This window comes from Gymnoscopelus braueri (assembly GCF_963280865.1).
Source record: "Gymnoscopelus braueri genome assembly, chromosome: 10".
Classification (NCBI taxonomy): domain Eukaryota; kingdom Metazoa; phylum Chordata; class Actinopteri; order Myctophiformes; family Myctophidae; genus Gymnoscopelus; species Gymnoscopelus braueri.
Window position 1 is genome coordinate 12,827,017 of NC_137611.1, and position 23,787 is coordinate 12,850,803.

The 23,787-nt window shown below is 40.7% G+C and overlaps 3 protein-coding genes across 3 annotated transcripts in view; 1 reads left to right on the forward strand and 2 right to left on the reverse strand.

The window, feature by feature from the left end:
- The window catches only part of LOC308094319 (guanine nucleotide-binding protein G(olf) subunit alpha), a 73,696-nt gene extending 71,735 nt beyond the window's left edge, over positions 1-1,961 (reverse strand). The window contains exons 1-2 of the mRNA XM_080440892.1: positions 1,849-1,961; positions 1,132-1,756 (exon numbers count right to left, since the gene is read on the reverse strand). Coding sequence (XP_080297018.1) covers positions 1,132-1,732 — 601 coding nt within the window. The 5' untranslated portion in view covers positions 1,733-1,756; positions 1,849-1,961. The remainder of the gene's footprint in view (positions 1-1,131; positions 1,757-1,848) is intronic.
- Positions 1,962-5,545: 3,584 nt separating this feature from the next.
- LOC308092906 (serine/threonine-protein kinase MAK-like) lies at positions 5,546-19,999 on the forward strand (the record flags this gene model as incomplete). Its single annotated transcript, XM_080439035.1, has 14 exons — positions 5,546-5,981; positions 7,070-7,124; positions 7,650-7,771; positions 9,173-9,255; positions 9,689-9,821; positions 12,574-12,745; positions 14,028-14,195; positions 14,846-15,247; positions 15,920-16,098; positions 17,036-17,151; positions 17,510-17,620; positions 19,138-19,224; positions 19,468-19,572; positions 19,956-19,999. The coding sequence occupies exons 1-14, from the start codon at positions 5,881-5,883 to the stop codon at positions 19,997-19,999; spliced, it is 1,878 nt and encodes a 625-aa protein (XP_080295161.1). The 5' UTR covers positions 5,546-5,880.
- Positions 19,584-23,692, reverse strand: LOC308092905 (transmembrane protein 14C-like). Its single transcript, XM_080439034.1, has 5 exons — positions 23,631-23,692; positions 22,903-22,989; positions 21,853-21,954; positions 21,664-21,751; positions 19,584-21,154 (listed from the first exon to the last, which is right to left on the reverse strand). The coding sequence occupies exons 2-5, from the start codon at positions 22,976-22,978 to the stop codon at positions 21,085-21,087; spliced, it is 336 nt and encodes a 111-aa protein (XP_080295160.1). The 5' UTR covers positions 22,979-22,989; positions 23,631-23,692; the 3' UTR covers positions 19,584-21,084.
- Positions 23,693-23,787: the final 95 nt, after the last annotated feature.

Genomic DNA, 23,787 nt, shown 5'->3' on the forward strand with positions numbered 1-23,787 from the left:
TGGCCAGAGTGGATGTCTAGCCCTGTAAAAAACACCTGTATTTCAGATCAGTCTTTATGTCTTTAAGTCTGTATTTATACCAGAGGCTGTTTCTGTTGGTAATAGAATGCACACGATATGCCTACTACAGAATGCCTCCATTTCTACCTACTTGGTGGCTTATACAGAACTTACATCAGGCATATACCTGACCAGCCCAGGCAGGCGCATAAGGGGCCAGTGTTACCTGTAGGCCTACTTTATTCTCCACTCTTAACCGGCATCTTTGTTTCATCCTCACTGCGGTGCTGTTATGACAACTGAATAGCCCTTGGGGATCAATAAAGGTCTATCTATTTGACAACATGCTTAACAGGGACCACAGGGACGTCACGTTACCCCATAAGACTGGCGTTTTGAAAATCCTCAGGGTAACATCCATGCTGCTAAATCAATCCCAAAAGGAAGACTGTGATTAACTGGCGTGACATGTAAAATCCCCCAGCTGATAGGCTGCTACAGTAAATATGAGGAATATGAAACTAGTCATAAATGTATATGGACCCGGTCATGGACAGCACGTCAGGGTCAAAGTCAGAAAGGCGTCCCTGTATCATTTTAAGCCACTTTAGTGCCCTATATATGCCGATGTGGCCATCATAACTAAGCTCTCTCACTCGTGTTTGCGGTGTCTTTATATGATGACAATTATTTTAAAAAATAAATAAAAGAAAGTGTTATTAAAACAGGATGTATGTATGCGGCCATCATCTTCATCATTGTGTGTCATTGACAGCAGGGGGTAACAGTCAAACCAAAAATAAAAGTGGGGTCCAGCCAGGGACCCCCAGGTGTTCCTTGAAGGGGAACTCTTAAGAGTTATTATGGGGGTCCTTGGATAAAGAAAAAAAATAATAATAATAATAATAAAACTCACTCATATACAGTGTAAAGTGCATTTACTCAAGCACTGTACTTACTTGAAGTCTAGATGAAGTCTTCTACTCAAGTAAAAAATGGGAGTACTTTTTCCACCACTGCATAATTAGGAGATCAGAGGCTACGTTGTGTTTCTAATAATAAAACCCACTCATATACAACACAGGGGGGAGGAGAAGGACAGGGGGGGGGGGGGGGGGGGGGGCGACCTACCGAGTAACAGCAGTCGGTGGGTCTGTTTATACTCTCGTTTGAGCTCCTTCAGCGTCCTGTCAATGTTCTTGCTGACTTTCTTCGCCTCCCTCTCGGCCTCCTTCTCCTCCACCAGCAGCTTGTCCCAGTTCTTCTGCTTCTGGGAGGAGGCGCTGGTCTTGTTCTGGAGCAGCTGCAGGCGCCTGCTCCGCTCCTTCCCCGAGCCCCTTCTTCCACCTCCTCCACCACCACCACCTCCGTTCTGTATGATGGTGGTGCTGCTGCTGTTGGTTGTGGTGGAGGTGGTGGTGGAGGAGGTGTTGTTAGTGGAGGAGGTGGAGGTGTCTCCACGGCGGAGCTCCCCGGCTGCGGGGAGCTGCTTGGCGGCGGAGTCCCCGTGGCGCACCTGGCCTCCTCCCCCTGCTGGTCCCCCTGGTCCTCCTCCTCCTCCGGCTCCGCATCCCCCCGTGTCCTGCTCCTCCTGGCGAGGAGGTCCCCCGGCGTCCGGAGGAGGAGGTGGAGGAGGAGGAGGCTGGTCCGAGGAGTCCGTGGAGGCAGCGTTGGAGAGAGACCCGCTCAGGTCCCCGAAGAGCCGGGGACGCAGACTGTAGCACAGCCCCATGATGTAGAAAGCACTATGATCTGTCTGTGGATGTTAGGATTTCTCATATAAATTAACAAAACAACATATATATATATATATATATATAGATATCAAAAAAAATCGCGGCCACACACCAGCCCCAGACCTTTAAGGCGCCATCGTCACATCGGAGCCTCTTACTTTCTTCTTAAATCCGAATTTGATTGGATTGTGTGAATGAATTATGCTCCGACATTTGCTATATGTGTCATTTTGCATTTTCTACCGACAGTCAGCCTGTCCTACGCTCCGTAGTTTTTCGGACAGCGTTGCCAGATTGTGTGAGAGAAATAAGCAGCCAGGTCTCTAAATGGGGACTTGAAAACCTTTCTTTTCGGCAAGGCATTTGCCTAGATGGACATATTGATGCCTTGTGTGTTTTTCTTTTTATTTGGGGGGGGGAACAAGCCAAAAATAATCAACTACTACACTTTAGAAACAAGCCCAAATAATCAACTACTACACTTTAGAAACAAGCCCAAATAATCAACTACACTTTAGAAACAAGCCCAAAATAATCAACTACACTTTAGAAACAAGCCCAAAATAATCAACTACACTTTAGAAACAAGCCCAAAATAATCAACTACACTTTAGAAACAAGCCCAAAATAATCAACTACACTTTAGAAACAAGCCCAAAATAATCAACTACACTTTAGAAACAAGCCCAAAATAATCAACTACACTTTAGAAACAAGCCCAAATAATAAACTACACTTTAGCAACAAGCCCCAAAAAAACCTCAACCCAATATTTACAAGCAACTTCACAGAAGAACAAGCATAAAGCCGCTTATAATAAGAGGACATGGCAACCCTGGTTTGAGATCACCTGATCCTTTTTTAGTGTCCACTGCGGTCGACCTTTACCGTAAGTAACGGAAAGCACCACCTTGGAGGGAAAACGCCGCTATCCGCTGTGCTGAAGGGTCAACATCAAGCTGCACGGTTGTTAGGTGTAAGTGCGCACGACACGACGTCACGTTACTACTACAGAATATGGCCATTTCCAGAATGCTGCTCATGATTTTCATCAGTGGTGTAAAGTAACTAAGTACATTTACTCAAGTACTGCACTTAAAGGTAGGGTAAGTGATATTTTTTGGTTAAAACAAAAAGTATTTTTTTTAAAGGTTAAAATACTATATTCTGATCGTAATCATTGCTATAGAGTGTTTGTTCAGTAACAGGAGTCTCCCCGTCTCTCCAGCTCTTTAATAAACAGAAAATACATTTTTCGGTAGGTGTCAAAATCTCAGCCAATCAGGAGAAAGTACCCATTTTTAAGCTTAATTTGTATAGTTTTCAGTTCCAATTTTGCATGCTCATTTCTTAGTGTCATCACTTCCAATTTCACTTGTTTAATCTGTATCCTGATTGAGTTCTCTGTCCTGGTTGGATAAAATTGGAAATGAAACTACAAAAAAAAAAAAAAAACTACAAAATATATTTTCTGTTTTATAAAGAGCTGGAGAGACATGGAGACTCTTTATATGGACAGGACACTCTATAGTAACGAGCACTATCAGAACATAGACCCATTTTGCAATTATTTGAAACTTTGCAAATCACTTACACTACCTTTAAGTACAATTTTGAGTTTTTTTTTTTTTTTTTTTTACTTGAGTATGATTTACTTTTACCTCTACTCCACTACATCTCAGAGGCAAATATTGTAGTTTTACTCCACTACATGTATTTGAAAACTTTAGTTACTGGTTACTTTGTAGATTTTGATTATTATTACAAAACATACATTAACCACTTCAGCCCTGTATATTAGCCATTTGAAAATAGCCGATCTACAAGCTCACAATGCCTTGCGATGCGAGGCATTGTGAGCTTATTTTCATTCCACACATTTCATGATTGTATGTCAGAAAAACATATTGTAAGAGCCTACTCTTGAGTTATAGTGTAATCCAATTATTATTATGTGTTCCTTATTTGGGGTGTTTTCTTTTAAGCCTTGATCATTTTAATGGCCTATTAATAAATCCCACCATGTTTTTCTTTTAACCAACTGGAAAGTAAAACAAAAGTGAAACAATAGGCTACTAGGCCATTATGAAAAAATACCCTGTTTGTCTTCCATACAGTGTATTTAGACACACAACTTGATTTGTTGTGAAATAGCTAGTTTTTCAAATAACCAAGCAAGGGTTGTGACCAATTATGACTTTATATAATACTTACATGACAGGGGCCCTTCATAAATTACTTCATACACACTAAAATGATACTGGCCTTTAGTTTCAACAAAAAATCCAGGTCAGATGATGTAGGAGTGGACATACACCACCAGATGGCGCTTATAGAGAGCGAATATAAAGCAAATGCCAGGTAAGACCAATAATATTATGTTTAGTTTATTACTTACAGCCTACAATAACACACCTTCAGACTGTTTAAAAGATTCACAAAATATTCTATTTATTTCACATTTATATACACATTACAATCAAATACATTGATAGGACTATCCTTGTGATAGGCCTACCTATTTGTATTAAATGTTTTCTCTAATTCAGACTTTGTCACATGCTCAAACATGTAGCTATGTGCAGTGACATGATTCATGTTTTAATTTATTTTAGACCATTGGCTCGGTAAGGAAGGATGTTGAGGCAAACAGAGTCGAAGACACTTGATATTACAAAGATAGAAACGTATTTACATGAGCTCATGGGAGAAGTAGCCTACATTAAACACTTTGGATGGTGGTCAAGTAGTTCTCATCAGAGCATAACTATACAAAGATAAGAGGGGAGCTGTGTCGTAGAGCCGAGCTGTATTAAAAACATTAAATACCACTGTGTAGGCTAACGCAGGACTGTCCCAAATGTTATCTGTGGTCACCCATAGTCATATACCATTAAGGATGCTTAATAAGGATGCTTAAGCTTAATGCTTAAGACAATGGTACATACAAATTTGCACAGGGCCCACTTTGTAAATAAAACAAGTGCCTAGTTCTCCCCTGAGCCTGAGCCCACTTCACAAAGTGCCCAGTTCAGCCGTTGGATGCACACACACGCCATACCCCCCCCCCCACACCCACACACACACACACAGACACACACACACACGCACGCACGCACGCACGCACGCACGCACGCACGCACGCACGCACGCACGCACGCACGCACGCACGCACGCACACACACACACACACACACACACACACACACACACACACACACACACACACACACACACACACACACACACACACACACCATACTACACACTTACACAAAATGTTCTGGCAAGATGAATACCAGAGACTCACTCACAAGCAGGTTTATTAACATCTTGGACTTGGTGATGCATCAGCAGCCATGTCAACAACTTTGCAAAATACATTTCTAATGTGACCTGTTGTACACACAGTGTGGTCAGTATTTCGTTCTTCTGTCGACCAAAGTCTACTTTCTAATCTTGTCCGATATAAATTGTAGGTTAATTGGGAGATTTATAGTTTACTATTGACTTCCTAAATCAGGTTTGACTATACGTTTATGACACGTGGGAACTTCCTCTGCAGCCCACTTCCTCCCTGAGCTCAGTTCTGGGCAGGTTGTCTCGAGTGGAAGTCAATTTAATCCACTTCTCCTCCCATGTGCTCTAAACGTCTAGGCTTAGGAGAGGGGAGACGGCGAGAGAAACAGACAGGATCTAAAAAACACGGTCGCGGTTTTGCAGTCTCTCTTCCTGGCCACACCTTCACGCTTCACCACGAAGCAACCGTCTGCAAACACAGAGGTAACGTTACAGGTTCATGTTTTATTTATGTAGGTTTCATTGAGAAACCTAGAAATTGGCAGTTGGTAGGTAAAACCTGATTTATACTTAGCTGCGAGCCGGTGTCCTACCCAGAAAATAGCAGATCTACAAGCTCCCAACAGCTATTTTCGGTGTGAGACACAGGCACGCTGGCACGCCACCAAAGTATAACTCAGGCTTAACCTGTACACGTGAGCCTGCAGCATCAGCAGCAGGGTGTGAAGGAGTTTCTTTGTACAGGGAGGGTACCATCGCTTCCCCTCTTCCAGTCGACCTGCATGGAGCTGTCAAAGGCTCCTCGCTGAAGGAGAAGGACCAGGCCTAGGTACCTCTTTAGGAGATGAACCGCTACGCCATACTGAGACAGCTGGGCGATGGCACCTTTGGCAGCGTGCTCCTGGGCAAAAGCAACGAGTCAGGGGAGCTGGTGGCCATCAAGCGGTGAGTTTGGAGCGTATATCTCACTCACTGTAGTTCTCTGGTACAAAGACAAGCGGCCGTGCTGTCCTGATCTTGTTCTCTCTTGAAGCGGTAAGCTGCTTAAAAGACAGGTTGCTGCAAGGTGCTTTGAGTGCTGGGAGACTCCGGCAGCATATAAGTCTTCACGTGGATGTCCTGTATACTAAGATTGTAGAATCTATAGTGGAAAATGTTGTTACAAATGTTTCATTTTCTTTGGCAGTACTTGTGAAGCAGCTGTTTGCTTCAGGGAGAACATATCTTGAGAAGAGTTAGGGTAGACCACCGATGAATGACAACATCTTTTGGGACGAGTTACATAGACCACCGATTAATGTGTTGTAGGTTTGCATAGCACAGGTGGTGCCCACCTGTGCTATGCCTCAGAACTGTGCTATGCCTCAGAACTGTGTCATCAAACAGGCTGCTTGGATTCAGACAAATGTCTACTATAGCTATTAACATTCTTACTGACCATATTGTGTACCAGAGTAGTGTTGAAAAAAGGGCAACAACGAAGGCTGGGATATGATTTCTTTATATCACATACCCATAGCCTTGGGTGATCTACATTGTGTATTATCTTTGCCGAATGTTCACCCCAGAATAGGCACTCTAAGATGCATGTGGTTATAATTAGATTAAGACTCCCTAGATTAAGGGACTGCCCTGGCAAACAGAGTTGTGGTCTTGCTGGGATTCCCCGACAGTGCAGAGAGGTAGTTGGTTGAGAAAATGACAGATGCTGGGCTGACCATTAAAGGGCACTGTTTTACACTCAGGGTTTTGTTTCCTTTGCCCCTATAAACGGCAGTGTCTCTTCAGCCATGGAGTTTACCACATCATCCACAGCAACCGTGTTTGGTGGCTGAATTTTGACCATGTTAACATGGTGAGTTCCTGAACCAGATCACAGAGCCTGCGTGGTGCAGTTTAGCTACCCTGATATTGTCAATGCCAGCTAACCTCTTGGTCCCTTTATCCCTCTCTTCACCCAAGGCAAATAAAGGCTGGGTATGCGATAAATCACAATGAAATAGTAACTGAATGCTCCTGCTTTCCCCCCATAGGATGAAAAGGAAGTTCTATTCTTGGGATGAGTGCCTGCATCTTAGAGAGGTGAAGGTAAGAGTTGTTCAAGTAACATAAACCAGCCACTAATTACATTATATGAACTACATCGGCACCAACTGACAGCTAGCCTACGCTTTGATGTCTTTACTCAATTTAATCTGATTTAATATATTATTATTATAACTTATATTTGTATCTGTTGTCCAATTGCCCTACAACCTGCAGCAGGTCTCCCCCATGCTTATCTCTCAAAACAGATAATCAATTTGCAATGAAAATCTGTCAGTAGGATCGTTGTTTAGAATAGGAGCGCTCTTGGGGCAGGCCCTTGAGCAAGAAGCACAGCCTGATCTATACGTTTCTGCAAAGCACAAAAAGTGTTGAAACTGGACAGTTTTCTAATCCCCGAAATGTTGCATGTGAAGAATCAATAGCTTAAAGGGACGCAGCCAAACCTGATATCCTATTTTTCAGGCATTGAAACAAGCTTGCCCCCCTTCTTTTACCGAATGGGTTTCCAGATTGCCCCATGCTACTGTAACTGTAACTATATTTGGCTGCTTGTCGTCCAAACAGGTACTGACGAAGCTCAGCCACACCAACGTGGTGAAACTGAAAGAGGTGATCAGAGAGAACGACGACCTCTACTTTGTCTTTGAATATATGAAGGAAAACCTTTATCAGCTGATGAAAGAAAGGTACAGTATATGAACGCATGACACACCACTCCTATTTTATACTATTCTTCGCCTATAATGACATACATTATAGGGACGGCAGGTTGACAGTAGTCTTGTGTAGCCAGACAATCAGAGATCTCTGCGTATATATACTGATACATCTGTTGACATCTAAACTCAATGAAGGGGTAAAATTGGATGGAAATAATAAAATAAATAAATAAATACAAAAACTCAATATTACAGGACTAATGCAAAGACTTCAGGGCGGTACTTCATAGTGGATCAGTATCAGAATCGTTTTTCAAAGCAGTGGGCATAGGTTTGCTAGTGCTGGTTTTCTATGATGTTCTAGCCCATATATTGACTTTAGTTGTCCCTAGATGTATACCTAGACTAGGTTGAAAGCAGTTAAAAACCACAGGTTAAAATAAGACAGGTGAAATATTATATAAATGTTTTTTCTTTTCCTTCTCCTTTCATTTATTCCTTTCCTTTGAGTGTTTTACCAATTCCGATGGACTATCTTGGGTCAGATCACAGAAACACATTGTTCCCTGAAGCAGTTGTCAGAAACGTGACAGATATTACTGGGACATTTATTCATAAACATGGTACTGTGCATGTGACTTATGGAAGAGACATGTCTGCTATATGCTTTGCCCTGTAAGCCAATACGGCATTATCAGGCTGTCAACATTATCTTGGTATAGGTGGTTTACAACTGTACAATCAGTGAACTGTCATTAGCAACATGAATACACTTGTAACGGTATACATGTAGATATTACTGGTTAATTGATAAGCTAATTAATTGATTATATAACATATGTTCCCACCAACATGAGTGATACCAAAGCATAAAAGTCCAAAGATGCTATATGTTAAAGTAACCTGACTGAAAGGTAACATTACGAAGTAAGACATTCTTTGAACCCTGAATTTAGGCGTAGTTATTTGTAAAAAAAAAAAAAAAACTAGAAAAGTGTGCTCCTCAGTGCACAGATCTCCGCCAGGCTAGGCCTTCTACATTTTGGAAGTCAGTCATAGGCAATCGGAATGGAATAATCTGACAGATACATATTGATTTGATTTGCACAACAGTAATAATATTCATATACAAAGCATACAACGTATTTCCTAGAAAAGAAGACATCTTTAGTGTGGTCATCACATGACTAGAGAGATAAAAATGTGTGCCGATTTCCGTGAGTTTTGGACAAAATCTGTTGAAAAGTGAACATTGGAAGGCTCGGTCAAACCTCTGATGTGACTTAGATGTTGTCCAACTCATCACTATTACGACTATTACGACGGAGTGAGAATTTGTAGCTTTAACAGTGTGTGATTTCTTTGCATGTTCATCTTTATCCTTCTTCTCTCTCTTGCCTTTGTGTTTACCACCTTTGCTGCTGACAGGGAAGATACAATGTTTTCTGAAAATGAAATAAGAAACATTATGTTCCAAGTACTCTCTGGCTTAGCATTTGTGCATAAGCATGGTAAGATCCTCTTTGCTCTTTCTCATTGTATTTCTAGAAGCTTTCCCACTTGAAAGAAGCACTAAGCACTTTTTCTTTAGACCAAAATCTATTTAGATTCAATTCAAATTAATCTTAATTTTCTTAAATATGTTTGAAATAAGTTGCACTCACATGAGACATTTAAACTGTAGGCACTAGGCAAGAATGTATTTCTTTATTATACATTACATTCATAATGTATAATATAATGTAATAGCGCAGGTACCCCCGCCACGAAGGCAGCTACAGTATGTTTAAAGGTGTAGAAGAAGATGCAATGCCTTTTCTCTTTTTTAACTTTGTTTAGAAAAGGTTAGCCTACATATCTCAACAAATACTTATAAATTGAATATACAGAAATGTCTGCAGTAGGTTCCATTATGTTTTTTAAATGACATTTATTTTTTCCCAGGTTACTTCCACCGCGATATGAAACCAGAGAACTTGCTGTGCATGGGGCCAGAGCTGGTGAAGATTGCCGATTTTGGACTGGCCAGAAAAATACGCTCACAACCACCTTACACCAACTACATATCCACAAGATGGCAAGACTCTTTTACAGCAGCATTTCACTAAATTAGTTACTAAATAACTACTTTAAAAATAAAGAAAACCTCTTGCGGTGAACAAAACAACTGTGTTTAAGCAGCTGTTACCAACATGTTATTGTGTTTGGATCGGCTGTTGTGAAGATAAAGCAAAACTGGCTTGGGCAGTATTGTCCTGTAGACCAGTAATTTTCTCTTCCCTTCTGGACACCTAGGGCCCCATTCTCAGGCCAAAATTCCCCGTTAAATCGGGATAATGGACCTGCGCCGCCCCAATAGGTTATTCTAGCACCTGCTCTACCCGTCACCATTATGCCGACGCCGTTATTTGCGCGTGGAGGTGTGCCCGTGGGCGTGTTGTTGCTATATCCCCCACATTGCAATTCTACAGACACACATGGGTACGGCTTGGGGACGGGGGATAGTGGATTCTAGAAGCACCCGCTGGTTTATAAAATCACCCGTCAAGTGCACACAGACACTACAATGGCTTTGTGCGTTGGACCATGAGCCGTGTTGCCAGCCTTGGAGAGAAATAAGCAACGCAGTCCGCAGGTCTATGAAAACAAAAAGAAGCAACTCTAAGGCCACATGAGCACTTCAAACTACTAACTAGAGCTTTCATATCCCCTAAATATTTCAGCCCGGCTCGACTAATAATTGACAAATTAGACCCAGCCCAGCCCGTCAGTCATTTTTCTAAAGAAGCCTTATTTCTCATTAAATCTTGGTAATATATGAATGATCTGTGTGTGAAATGCGCTCTTTCTTTATACAAACCCATGCTCGCTCACTCTACCGCAAATGCCTCTCTCTCTTTGTACAACCCCATGCTCACTCTACCGCAAATGTGCTCTCTCTCTTCATATAAACCGATGCTCACTCTACCGCATATGCGCTATCTCTCTCTATACAACCCCATGCTCACTCTACCGCATATGCGCTATCTCTCTCTATACAACCCCATGCTCACTCTACCGCAAATGTGCTCTCTCTCTTCATATAAACCGATGCTCACTCTACCGCAAATGCGCTATCTCTCTTCATACAAACCCATGGTCACTCTACCACAAACGCCACCACCACTCCCAGCGGGGTCATTTTGATTCTATGACGGCTGCCGTCTAGTTATCATCAGTGCCAGTGTTGTGAGGAAAAACAACTAACAAGCAACCAGGTCTAGGAAAACCAGCCCAAAAGAAGCGAGTCAAGCGACTATGGGCCACATGAGCACTCTAACATATACATCAGCTATTTGAAAATAGCAGATCTACAAGCTCACAACGCCTCCCATGCAAACGCTACGTTCATGACCCCCCAAAATAACCATATTTGAACTGGGGACCCCCCCATTTTGTTTGACTCGGTTCCACAGATAAATATTGTGAAAATAGCAGATCTACAAGCTCGCCAGGCGTTGGGTGCTCCATTGTGGTCTCGACCCACAGGTTGAGAACCACTGCATTAAAAGCTCCAAGCAAGTTACATGTCTAGTATGTTGTTGACCACGTAATGTAATGTTTTTGGTTTAGTGATAGGCTACTCCGTGGCGCGCGCGCGCCTCATTGTATGCTGCCCAAAATAACAGATCTGTAACTGTCGACACGACATGACGCAGCGCCGTTGATAGCTTGTATGTCTGTTATTTTGGGTAGGCGACGCACATACGCATCGCAGCAATGTGTCTGGGTTTGAGAGGCTTTGATTGATGTAAACTTAAAGTTTAGCTCTGTTCGGGATTACTGAACAAAGGTGGATGATGAAAGATAACGGGGACAATATGGATGTAAGTTAACTTTGCGTCACTTCAGAGGAAACTATGGAGCAACTTCAGAGATGTTTACACACCCCTGGAATCCATTAGAACGGTGGAAATAGAACGATAACAGCCAACGTGAGTACATAGGCTATAGACCTTTCCTAAAACTGTCCAATTTATTATACCCATGTGCTACTGTTTGTCTGTGTACCACGTAGGAGCGTTGTCGCAACATGATGTAATTAATTATTTGGGAGCAGCCAGTGTGTACCAATAGTATACATATTTTAAATGGCTTTCATATACTATTCCGGATCTGACTAATATGACAAGCTTATTGTGAACACAATAGGCTACAAATTAATATAAAAATGTATTTGGATAAAAAAAAAAAAAAGAAGGAAAACAAGCCCAATGTGGCTTATAATAATCAGACCAGGCAACAGTGCAGACAGGTAGATAGGCTAGAGCATATATTGGATCGGGATGACGGCTAGCGCAGTCTTCTCTTAAAGGCAATGGCTTCTGGCACGGTGATTGGTTTTATCATTGTAACGCCCAAACCACACCTATGCATAATGTAACGGGTAGCTCAGGTGTTTGGCGGGTGAGGGGGGTGCCATAGAATACCGAATTTTGCGGGGAAACGCCTCTTGCCTAGTCCGAAATCCCTAATTAGTGGTTTGTTCAAATCTGGCTCTGAATAGAGCCCCTAAAGTCAAGACAAATTTCAAATATTATCTAAAATATTATCTAAAATATTATCTAAAATATTATCTAAAATATTATCTAAAATATTATCTAAAATATTATATACATATGTATTTTCTATTCTGTTACAGGCAAGTAACAGAATAGTAAATTGAGTTTTACTTGGGCACCAATGATACATATCTTTTTTCTCAATTCTGATCATTTTGGTACTGGTGATTTTCTTTGGAGGTGGCTAAAACCTCTTCATCTGAGTGCCCTGTGCTGTTGTCTTGACAGGTACCGGGCCCCTGAGGTCCTGCTCAAGTCCAGCTCCTACAGCTCCCCCGTTGACATCTGGGCGGTTGGCTGCATCATGGCTGAGCTCTACACGCTTAGACCCCTGTTCCCTGGAACCAGTGAGGTGGACCAGGTCTTCAAGATCTGCCAGGTGCTGGGAACAGTGAAGAAGGTGAGTGAGTTTTGCATAGGACAGAAATGAATCTTAAAGCTTCCTTATATCCTTTTTCTGATTGAACTCACATTGTGATTAGTTATGTGGAGGTAAATGCAATTGAGTTTCATGCAGGATAAATAATAACTATAGTGTCTGAAGATGTATGTCTTCTTTGGGTCCACCCCCAGTCTCTAGGTGCCGGTGGGGCTGATGACACATTTGTGTGTGTATGTATATATAAATATGCAGTCACTTCCTAGTGGCTTGTCACTTTTTAACCCGTCAAAAGGTCTGGGAGGTAATAATGTGAACCTTTGTAAAAACACCATTTGACACAGGTCTTGAGTATGCAAACACAGAATCAGAATCAGTTTTATTGTCACATCACAGGTTTACAAGGTAAAAAAGTGGGTGAAATTCTTTTTTGTACATCGTTCCCATCGCAACGTTAGTTTCCATAGAAAGAAGAGGGGGGGGGAGAAGAAGAGGGTGGGGGGCAGGTGGGAAGGAGATCAAAACAAGAGAGCAACAGAAGGCCAGACAAGTTATCTACATATTTACAAAACCTGAGATAATGAAAAAAACTAAAACAAAACTAAACTAAGGTGCCTGAGCATAGCAGCAATGTATTGTATACTGTGCATGTTATACTTATACTGTGCATGATAGACAATGGACGTTAAGGTGCTTAGAGGAAAAGGAGCACAATAAAAAAAGACCCAAAAAAAGTCAGTGCGTTATACAAGGGATTAAGGTGCAAAAGGTCAGTGCGTGTCCACCTAGAGTGGACTGACCCTAGTATAATCCGCAAGTAGCTCCATGAGGGAGTGCAAACACATACAAAAGCAGGTGTTGTACAGTATGTGCATACACAAACCGTTCAGGTGATCAGTTTGTTGTCATGACTGGGCCGTAGCATACCATTACTACATATTCTTTACTGAGCACTGGATATTTATATAATAATTTATGCTTGAGACAAATTATTGTGCTTCATAATGAATGCACTGGATAAAACACATTTTCGTGTCAAGGACCCCGAAATTGATATGGGGTATACATCATTTTCAAATTTAGCCGCAGAACCCCATCTGAAAATGCTGTGTGCCAGGGACCCCCAGAAGAGAAGATTTGAGTCAAAATTATTCAACATACACTTTAAAGATTTTTTTTTTCTTTTAAAAAATTGCAGATGTACAAGCTCGCTGTGAGCTTGTAACGTTTGCTTCAGAACCACTGGGATAAAAGACACTAATAAAAGACACTTTTTGTTTTCTACATGTTTCTCCCATGTCAGTCGGACTGGCCTGAGGGACACAACTTGGCTGCTTCACTGACCTTCCACTTCCCAGAGTGTGTCCCCGCCAGCCTGCGCTCCCTCATCCCCAACGCCAGCGATGAGGCAATAGCTCTGATGAAAGACATGCTACAGTGGGACCCCGAGAAAAGGCCAACAGCTGTTCAGGTTTTTACTGCAACCTATAGTTAATTTGAACCAGTCCTGTATTGTCTGGTGGTACATTGTGGTGCATTGTAGGTTTACAGTACACAGTATAAAAAACACGGAGAATTCAAACTAGTGTGAATATAAACTAGTTGTGTGACTTGAGTGTTTGTGAAATAACATCAATTAACATTGTGTGATTTTAGTTTAGTTTAAGTCCAGAAGGTAATTCCATTGGGGTCCTCTTACACACAACAATACATGTCCGACAGTCATGTACATTAAATAAACAAATTTTCAAGACAAAAACACGTACTACAAAAAAGCAAAAACAAAAAAAACACCTGCACTACATAAACTATACTACCTAACTTATACTGGAACCTTTTCCAGTAACCAGGCCCTTGTTAAGTGTTTAGATGACCTCGAGGGCGAGGCCAAGGTCAATTTAACAGGGATTTCCAGGCTGTTCCATTGGGTAGCTCCAATGTAAGTGAAAGAGCCTTTTCCCCCTTAACCTTTAAATTTGAAGAGGCACACATTAGCAATACTAGTTCTGGTGTAAAAGCTATGTGTGTTCCTAACCTGTGTTAAAAAAATTGATGATTCATGATTTAATCCAAAACACCTCTAAAGATTTTAATTTAGTCTCTATTGTGTTTATTTCTCAGGCGCTGCAACATCAATACTTCCATGTTGGACCAGCATTGGGTGCACCTCCTAAGGACCTGGGGCAGCATAAAGCCCAGGATCAGACTGCAGAGTCTATAACACAACACAAGCCTCTATCTCTATGTATGGCCGACCTACTAGAGTCCTCTCAGGACCGTGAGACCCAGGCTGAGCTCCGGAGCCAGGGCAGACCTCTCCACCATCATCACCACCAGCACCACCAACCCCTCCAGCAGACCCAGGCTGAGCTCCAGAGCCAGGGCAGACCTCTCCACCACCACCAGCACCACCAACCCCTCCAGCAGATCCCTGTGCCCCAGCAGAACATGGAACACAGCGCCTTCCGTACAGACGCACTCACACCAGAGCAGCACCAACCGCTCAGCCTAGTTAACCGACCGGTAACCTGCCAAGGCATATTATTACTTTCAAAATATTAGATTTTGTTTTATTTTAGAAGGATCCTGACTGTTATAGTCTCTTGTGACTGTTATGACAATAGTTAGGATTAGGATCATTAGGATAATCCTAAATAATGATTTTATTTCTAACTGCTAGGACTTAATCGTCCACACCAAAACCGAAAAAGTATAACAAACATTTAAATATGTTTCGAATGTGAATGATATCATCGGAGTCACTGTCAGAGCAATTTGATGTACGATAGAGAAACTATAACCAGACAAAAGGAGGGGGCCTCGCCTTGACGACCTTGCAGGATTATGCAAAGGCTAAAATGTAACTTACATAGCATGTTATGTAGACAGATGCCAGGTCATTGTTGACCTGGCATCCTATTGTGTGTATAGTTTCAATGTAGGCTGATGATAGGTTCTTGGTTTACGTATGTATTAGTTATTATTAGATTATTGGTTTACTTATGTATTACTTTATTATTACTATTTCTATGCAATTGATGTATTATGATGTATTATGATGTATTATCTTGTGTCCTTGCTTACTGTAAATCGCTCTGGATTAAGAGCATCTGCTAAATGCCTAAACTGTAAACTGTAAACTGTAGTAGTATATAGACTTAATAAGTGATCTGTCTTTTGGTCCTGTGATGATAGAGAGGAACAGAGAACAGTGAGAATGGAGTGAGGAGTGGGCGTAGGCGATGGGGCCAGACATCGATCGAATCTGCTGACAGCTGGGATGAACTGGACTGCACAGACAGCGGAGTCTCCATCTCCAAAAGACCCGCCATGGTTTCTCTGACGGAGGCGCTGCGTGACCAGACCGGCGGCTGGTGAGAGCGCTTATTACCCTCATAGACAGAGATCTGGTTCAGTGGGAGTCTTGTAGTTTAAACGTTTGCACTTTCACATTGTATTGAATAGGGATGCACAATTAATCCATCATATCGGTATCGGGCGATATTTACTTAAAAATGCAAAATCGGTCAAATCATTATCTGATAAATAATCCCCATATATTTAGCCAATATTTTATTTTATATTAGGCCTATATTGTGCTGATTGGAGGCTGAAGATTCAATCAGTGTGTTTTCTGGGGAAGCTTTCAAAAGGGTCTAACTATAGCAGCAAATAATATGGAAAAATGTTAAGTAAAAATAAATGTATTTTTTTTTACTACATTCAATTATTTTTAACTAATATATGTGTGCATCAGTAGGCCTAGCCTGCGTGTGCACCCAGAATCACAGTAACAGGTGCAAGGTATCCCCTAACGGAAACTTAGTATTGCAATAAGAGCCTCTCTGTGTGGAGTTTTCATGTTCTCCCCGTGTTCCCTAGGGTAGGTACCCTCACAAAAACATGCAGTAATCCTGGTCACTATACTGCCTCCCCCTGGCCAGCCGGGGCGCCTGATGGAGGGGAAAGGAACTGGTTGGAATACCGTGTTCCTTCCACGCTCTACGTCCAACCAGGGAAACTCTCCCCTGTCAGGTGACAAGAAGGTCAGTTGGCTCTCATGCATTGAAGGAGGCATGAGCTCGGCCCTGGCCTCCCTAGGTTGGCCCAGGATTACATAGACAATTGGCACTGGGTGTAAAAAATGGGGTTACAAAATCGTGGGATAAAAAAGAAAAAGAAAAACAGTATTGCAATAAGAGTATTCAGTATTGGTTTGATTTGACCATGCAGTTAAACAGATATCAGCCAAAATCTTTCAATACCGTGCATCCCAGCTATTTAATTTAATGCACTGCTGTAATTGTTTAGTTTGGCAGAGCCATTAACAGTAACAAAACCATCCAGCAAGAGTGGGCTGACCACAACAGACTCCACCAACTGGTCCGCCAAACAGCACTACCTCCATCAATCCAGATACCTTCCTGGTAAGAACACTTGACCACTTCCTACCTGGCATCCATGTCATTATTAGGCCAGACATGGCCTAATAATGCCTAATAATGCCTAATAATAACAAGTACAAAATAGGGCTTAACAAGTAAAAAAAAAATACTGTACTGTACTCTATACTGAAACACATATTGGAGACCTGTGAGTCTGGGTCTTTATTGTTCTCATTGAACTGGAGAACTGTATGCACACTCTGCACAAAGTCTGATGGACTCAGAACCCACTCAGAACCTACCTGCAGAATGGACGTTTTGACAGACACAGCATAATATATATTTTAGTTGCAGTCTCAGATGCAGTGTCTATGTTCTGAGCTGTGTGTCATTTTTCCAGGAGTAAACCCCAAAACCAACTCTTCAGCAGGAGATCAGCTGGCGGGTAGATATGTTTGGGACAGCTCATGCCAAACCAGTGCACATGGATCAGGGTATCCCCTTATTAAAGGTAAGATATTGTAGAGTTCATCAAACTGATTCTAGACCTGGGCCATATAATCTATTTGCAAACTATTCTATAACCTTTTCTGGTGAATTGGATAAGTTGCCAATACCATAAATCAACTTTTATCTTCTTTTGTTATCATCTTAATAATATTCTGCCCAGTAGTTTCGTAGTCCCATAGACAAACTCGTTACTCCACTCATCTGAAACGCCAAGAAGTATTTAGAAATATTTCACCCGTGTGTGACCCCTATTATCAAATGCTTGGCATTCTACCTATGATGAGTGGATTTACAAATATGAAAACAGGTTAAAGTGTGTCTTCCATTTCAGCAGGTATCGAGTCCTCCCTCCCAGTACAAATGGATTATTTTAATTGCAAACTGCAGAGCCAGCTGATACAGTCTCGTAGCAGTACTACAGCGGTCAATTACAACCTTATAGAGATGAACAAGCTTGAACTTTCAACATGGCGTCCCTACTTTGGGTCATTATAGGCAAAATGTTTGAACATTTTTCAATATATTCCAAATTGTGAAAATAGCCGATCTGCAAGCTCACAACCCAACATATTTGTGAGCTTGTAGATTTTCGCTATTCGTCATACGATGAGGTATAAATTAGGGCTTAAATGGTATTAAAGCTTTTCATGGTCGTTGATCAGCTCAAAGTGAAATGAGCTAAAGCGTCACTGTCTAAATCAAAGGAGGAAATGTTGTATTATTCATAACATAAGTTGCCTGTCACACAAAAGCCCATATTGCTTCCCCTTCTCGTTCCTTATTAATGAGATCAGGGGAGTATAAAGCATCCAGGTGAAGATCAAATGTCTGTCTGAGATTGAGAGGGCAGGAGATCACTTTCTTTATCTGGTACACCTGTCGTCACTCTGTCTTGTTGCGTAATGTTTCTCATATTTGGGTAATGTCCTTACATACATAGGTCTGAAGTAAATAGTTAATTAACAAGACATTAAAATGACTGGAATGTATATAAATTCCATGAATTAATATTGTATGTATTTGATCATTTCTGGACCTTAAAATGTTATACATAAGTACATAATGCTATGCACATTGTGAGCTTGTAGATTTGCTATTTTCAAATCTCTTTTGACTTTTTTTCCCCCGCCCAAAGTAAGGACAACAGGTTGAAACACATTGGCTGTAGAATGATATAGAGAAATAGAGAAAAACACAGTAAAACTACCTGCTGTATAGCCACGTGTTTAAGTACACTACACACTGTACTACAACAGTGGTTCTCTAACTTTTTAATTTCAAGTTTGGTAAGCATTAGGCCACGGACCCCCATAACTCTCTGAGTTACGGACGAAAGGGTCCATTTGGTTCCTACTGTAGCTACTGTATCAATCATTTAGCTCAGGACCCCATGGAACCCCCTCGAGGACCCCTGGGGGTCCCCAGACTCCACATTGAGAACCACTGCCCTACAATATACAACACTCCCAATTTATTCTCGAGTTCCAAACACTCCTTTTCTTTTCTTTCTTTTTTTAGACGTTGGTACAGATGTCATTCTGCCTCTAGTGACAGATAAACAATCTGTAACAGAAGACACACATTTCAGATTGGAGCATTCCACAGGTAAAGTACAACTCCCACATTCACATATCATTCATATAACTGTATCATAGAGCGATAGGACTAGTAGCCGTTCTACACCTGATGTGTCAAACTGGATACTGTTTCTTACAGTATGTTTTCAATGTTTTACTATATTTGGACATTAAAGCCTAACTTAACCTCTTAGTAGGAGGTGTCACTTGTTGGCACGCAAGTATGTATGAATGGATCTTTATCCAGTGGCTGTCTGTGTATCATTTTCAGACAACTTCATGAGCAACACCTACAACCCAGCAGGAATGCACCCTTCATGTTTGACCAAAGACGAAAGATTTACTTTGGCACCAATAATAGCAGGCACTTCTGCAAGTGAGTCATATCTGCATGTGGATATTCTTTAAATAAAAGACACACAGTGAACCATGAACAATGATTGAGTCAGAAATTCTGCTAGAACTAGAGATACCACTTTCAAACAGACTTGGTTTTGTTTTCCTCCTTGGAGCAGATGGGTTGTTTTTTTCCCCTCCTTGGGCAATTTAGAGTGCAAGATACAACTACTTGGAAGAATTTGGAAGTAAAGTTTATACACATTTCTGAGACTGACAAGTACAAGAAATATGACTTTGTCTTGATGCAATCAATTCCACCCATCTGGTATTCCAACTCCAAGCAGGTTTAACACTAAAAACAACCCAAGCATTTCATAAATAATCCTCTGATTCCACCATTTCTTTCTTTTAATTTTACAGTTGACCTTTCAATCAAAACATCCAGACATAATATATACCAATAACCAGTGTGATTTTAATGAAGGTAAAAAAGAAACATTGATTTACATGTCTTATTCTTACATTTCTTCATCTTTTTTCTAAACTAATACTCCACAATTAATATTTAACTGTCTGTTTCTTTCTTTGATCTCACACAGCAGTACACAGCATGGAAGAGCAAATGTAGAAAACCACAAATCCCAGGATGCAACAGTAACACACTGAGTAAAACCCTCCTGTCCAGGAATGCACAGATCCAGCCAGTGCATGGAGTAGACTGGACTGCCAAATATGGAGGCAATCGGTAGCATAGAATCCAAAGTGTTAAACCACTGAGTAATGTGAGAAATGCATACTTCTGTGAGAAGTATGCAAAAGAAAATGGGTGTTGCCAATGAGAGAAACACTGAAAATAGCCGATTTTCAAGCTCACAGCTCGTCTTAGCGTGACGACTTGTAGATCGGCTATTTTCGCTATCCACACATTGCACAGCAATGTGTGGATAGTATTTTTAGTCTATCATAATTTGCTATGTGTCAACTGTTGTTTTAGTGTTGTACAAGACATACAACATTTTTGTTTTTATAATGGAATAGTGACTGAAATATAAAACATTACAAATTAAGCCAATGACTGTCTTCACCTGACCTTGTTTTTCAGTCATAATTTAGATAATTTACAACAGCATTATTATACTGTACACACTATATATTTCAGAAAAAACAGGACCAGGAACAAAACAAATTTTAGGGCTATGCCTGGTTTCTGAAAGGTACCTAAGTATTTCATATACCCAGCACTGTAGCATACACCGTACAAAATCATGAATACAATAGCAAAAATCTATAGAACAATTACTGATGGTTGAAAGTCAAAAGTTTACCAATCACTTTTATAAGCTACATTCTTCTCAACTTAACTATTTTGCTGTTTTTTTTGCTCTTTACAGCAGCCATGAAAACCTGGTGATAATAATACCGTAATGTTTCAGAGTTCTGCTCATGTCCTCTTAATGATGGTGAAATTCTTATTTTGTGTAAACACGTATTGAAATTACCGTACATCAACTATATGCACAGTAATGGCGGTGGTGCATATGTTCAACGTTCATGTGGTCTTTTGAGCATCATGTGGTCTTCTGAGCATTCCAATGCCAATGTTCCCCAACATCAGGACACTGCAAAGAGATGAGATCATTTAAGTTATAAATGCATGGATGTTTTCCGCACAACCTTCAAAACCTGGTTGTCATGTTGATTTAGATATCGGTTTTCTTATATTTCAGCCTACCAGGCATACACAAAACTTTCAGTCACTGTCCAGTGTCCACACTGTCCACATCAAGCACTATAACTAATAACTACACACACAAAAATTGGGTAGCACTTTAAACGAACATCCTATTAACAAATATTAATTAACAATTAATAAACTGCGGTTCTTACTCAAGTGACTGGCAGAGTCCACACCACAACTATAATGACTACAGTGGTGAACAACAAGCTGTAACTATACTTATATGTAGAACGAGCACACCATTCAAAGTAATAGGGCGACAGAATAGAACAGGGCCACAGCGTCCACTGAGTTCAATGGAGAGAAGTGGCTGCCCTGTTCTATTCGGTTCCTCAAGCTCTATAGCCATAGTTGAAAGTGGTTCATCAACATTTTTCTGACAACAGTTACCTCGTCAATGCCATCAGGCCAGCTGGCATGAACTTCCAGGAGTTGAGAAATCTCATTCCCATCACAACAGCCAGTGTCCCTGACGTGCCTGTGCAGTGTATTCAGTGGGTTAAATTAAAGGGACGTACTGTAGAACAATGTTTGGGATAACAATACATTGTGCTTTTGTCAAGTGATGAACTTGCTCACCTAGTGAAACCCACACATTCTTGGGATTTTGAGATCTTAGATAAGCTCCAAACCCGGCCAGAAGTCCAAAGATGAGCCCCGCCACCAAAGAGGTGACACTCCCTGTAATGGAATTAACAAACACAATGTTATAAAGACAAGTCTCAAGCATCCAAAAATGATGGATACTTTTGCATAGACCCACTGCTTGGGGGTTCTGGCCCCCCAGTGGTCATTGAAGGGGTTCCAGGGGTTCCCCACTTAAAGGGATTGACGGATAGGAACCAAATGGACCCTTATGGGTCTGAATAACTCCTGAGAGTGTAGAGTTGTACGCTCTAGAGTTAAATTAACACTGATTTTACAGACTAGACTGGGGTCCCAGTCCCAGAGATCGTAGCAAATGGGGTTCCGTTGGTTGCCCAGGCTCATGCATATTCAACTGGGTGTCCTTGAAATGAAAAAGGTTGACAATAACAGTGGTGGAAAGTAACTAAGTACATTTACTCAAGTACTGTACTTAAGTACCATTTTGAGGTATATATTTTTTACCTTACTGGATGGAGTGTTTCCAATTTTCAATACTTTGACTTCTACTCCACTACATCTCAGAGGCAAATATTGTACTTTTACTTTTACACTACAATTATTTGAAAATGTTAATTACTAGTTACTTAGATTTGGATTGTTATTACAAAACAATACACAAACCACTTCAGCCCTATAGGCCTACTTTGCCTATTTGGAAATAGCCGATCTACAAGCTCACAACGCGTTGCTTTACGATGCGTTGTTGTGACCTTGTATGTAGATCTACTATAATCAGGATTTTATACATTTGGAAACTTGACAAATGATTCTGCATAATGAGTACTTTTTACTTTTGGTATTCTATATTTTTATGCCAATACATTTGTACTTTTACTCAAGTAAATTTTGAATACCAGACTTTCACTTTTAACAGAGTATTTCCACATGGTGGTATTGATAGTTTTACTCAAGTAAAACATTTGAGTCTCTTCCACCACTGTCAGAATGTATGGTGTCTGCCCTCATACATACAGTACATACCTGCTTTCATGTAGCCCATGATTCCTCCTGCTGATACCAATGCTGCATAGCTGAACCCAATCCAGTCTAAACTCATTATCCCAAGGCCTAGAAACAATTCATTATGTACAATAACATTTTATCAGACAGTGGTGATAAAGTAACTGATTACATTTACTCAAGTACATTTTTTCAGGTACTTTTACTTTAACTTAAACTTTTTCTTCTACTCCCCTACACCTCAGAGGCTAATATTGTACTTTTACTACGCTACAATAATTTGAAAACTTTTAGTTACTTTGTAGATTTGATTATTACAAAACACAATAACCACTTCAACCCTATTTCGGCCATTTGAAAATAGCAGATCTGAGCTTGTAGATAGGCTATTTCCAATTTTTTTAAATACATTTTGAACTTGTGAAATGGGACATTCTGTATAATGAGTACTTTTACTTTTGGTATATTTTTATGCCAATACTTGTACTTTTACTCAAGTACATTTTTAATACCGGACTTTTACTTGTAACAGAGTATTTCCAAATTGCAGTATTGATACTTTTAGTAAAAAAAACTAAATTGAGTACATTTTCCATCTCTGCATTTTATTCTATCAAAGATAGTCGCTCAGCTTCATCATGCCAATGTGTCAATTAACGTTTTTGTTTAACCTTTATTAATGAGCACACGTCTTTTGCTTTAACTTTTTTAATAACAATGCTTCACAAGAATCAAATAAAATGTTTTACCTGTTATTTATTTATTGGAAACCAGAAAGTTTAGTTTACACACACCTTCCTCTGTTCTGAACACACTTTGTTTACTTCCGGGTTCATTCCTTGGTTGAGTCAAGGAACCTTCAAAATAAAGCAACTTCCTTATTGTGAAAATATAGTAAAAAATAAA

What these genes read in the sequence shown, in the direction of transcription:
- LOC308092905 (XM_080439034.1), bottom strand. Translation starts at nt 22,978, where the DNA reads ATGAGTTTAGACTGGATTGGGTTCAGCTATGCAGCATTGGTATCAGCA. An exon ending in CATGGGCTACATGAAAGCAG is followed by an intron (nt 21,955 to 22,902) that starts GTATGTACTGTA and finishes ATTCCATTACAG; the next exon opens with GGAGTGTCACCTCTTTGGTG. An exon ending in GGCCTGATGGCATTGACGAG is followed by an intron (nt 21,155 to 21,663) that starts GTAACTGTTGTC and finishes ATCTCTTTGCAG; the next exon opens with TGTCCTGATGTTGGGGAACA.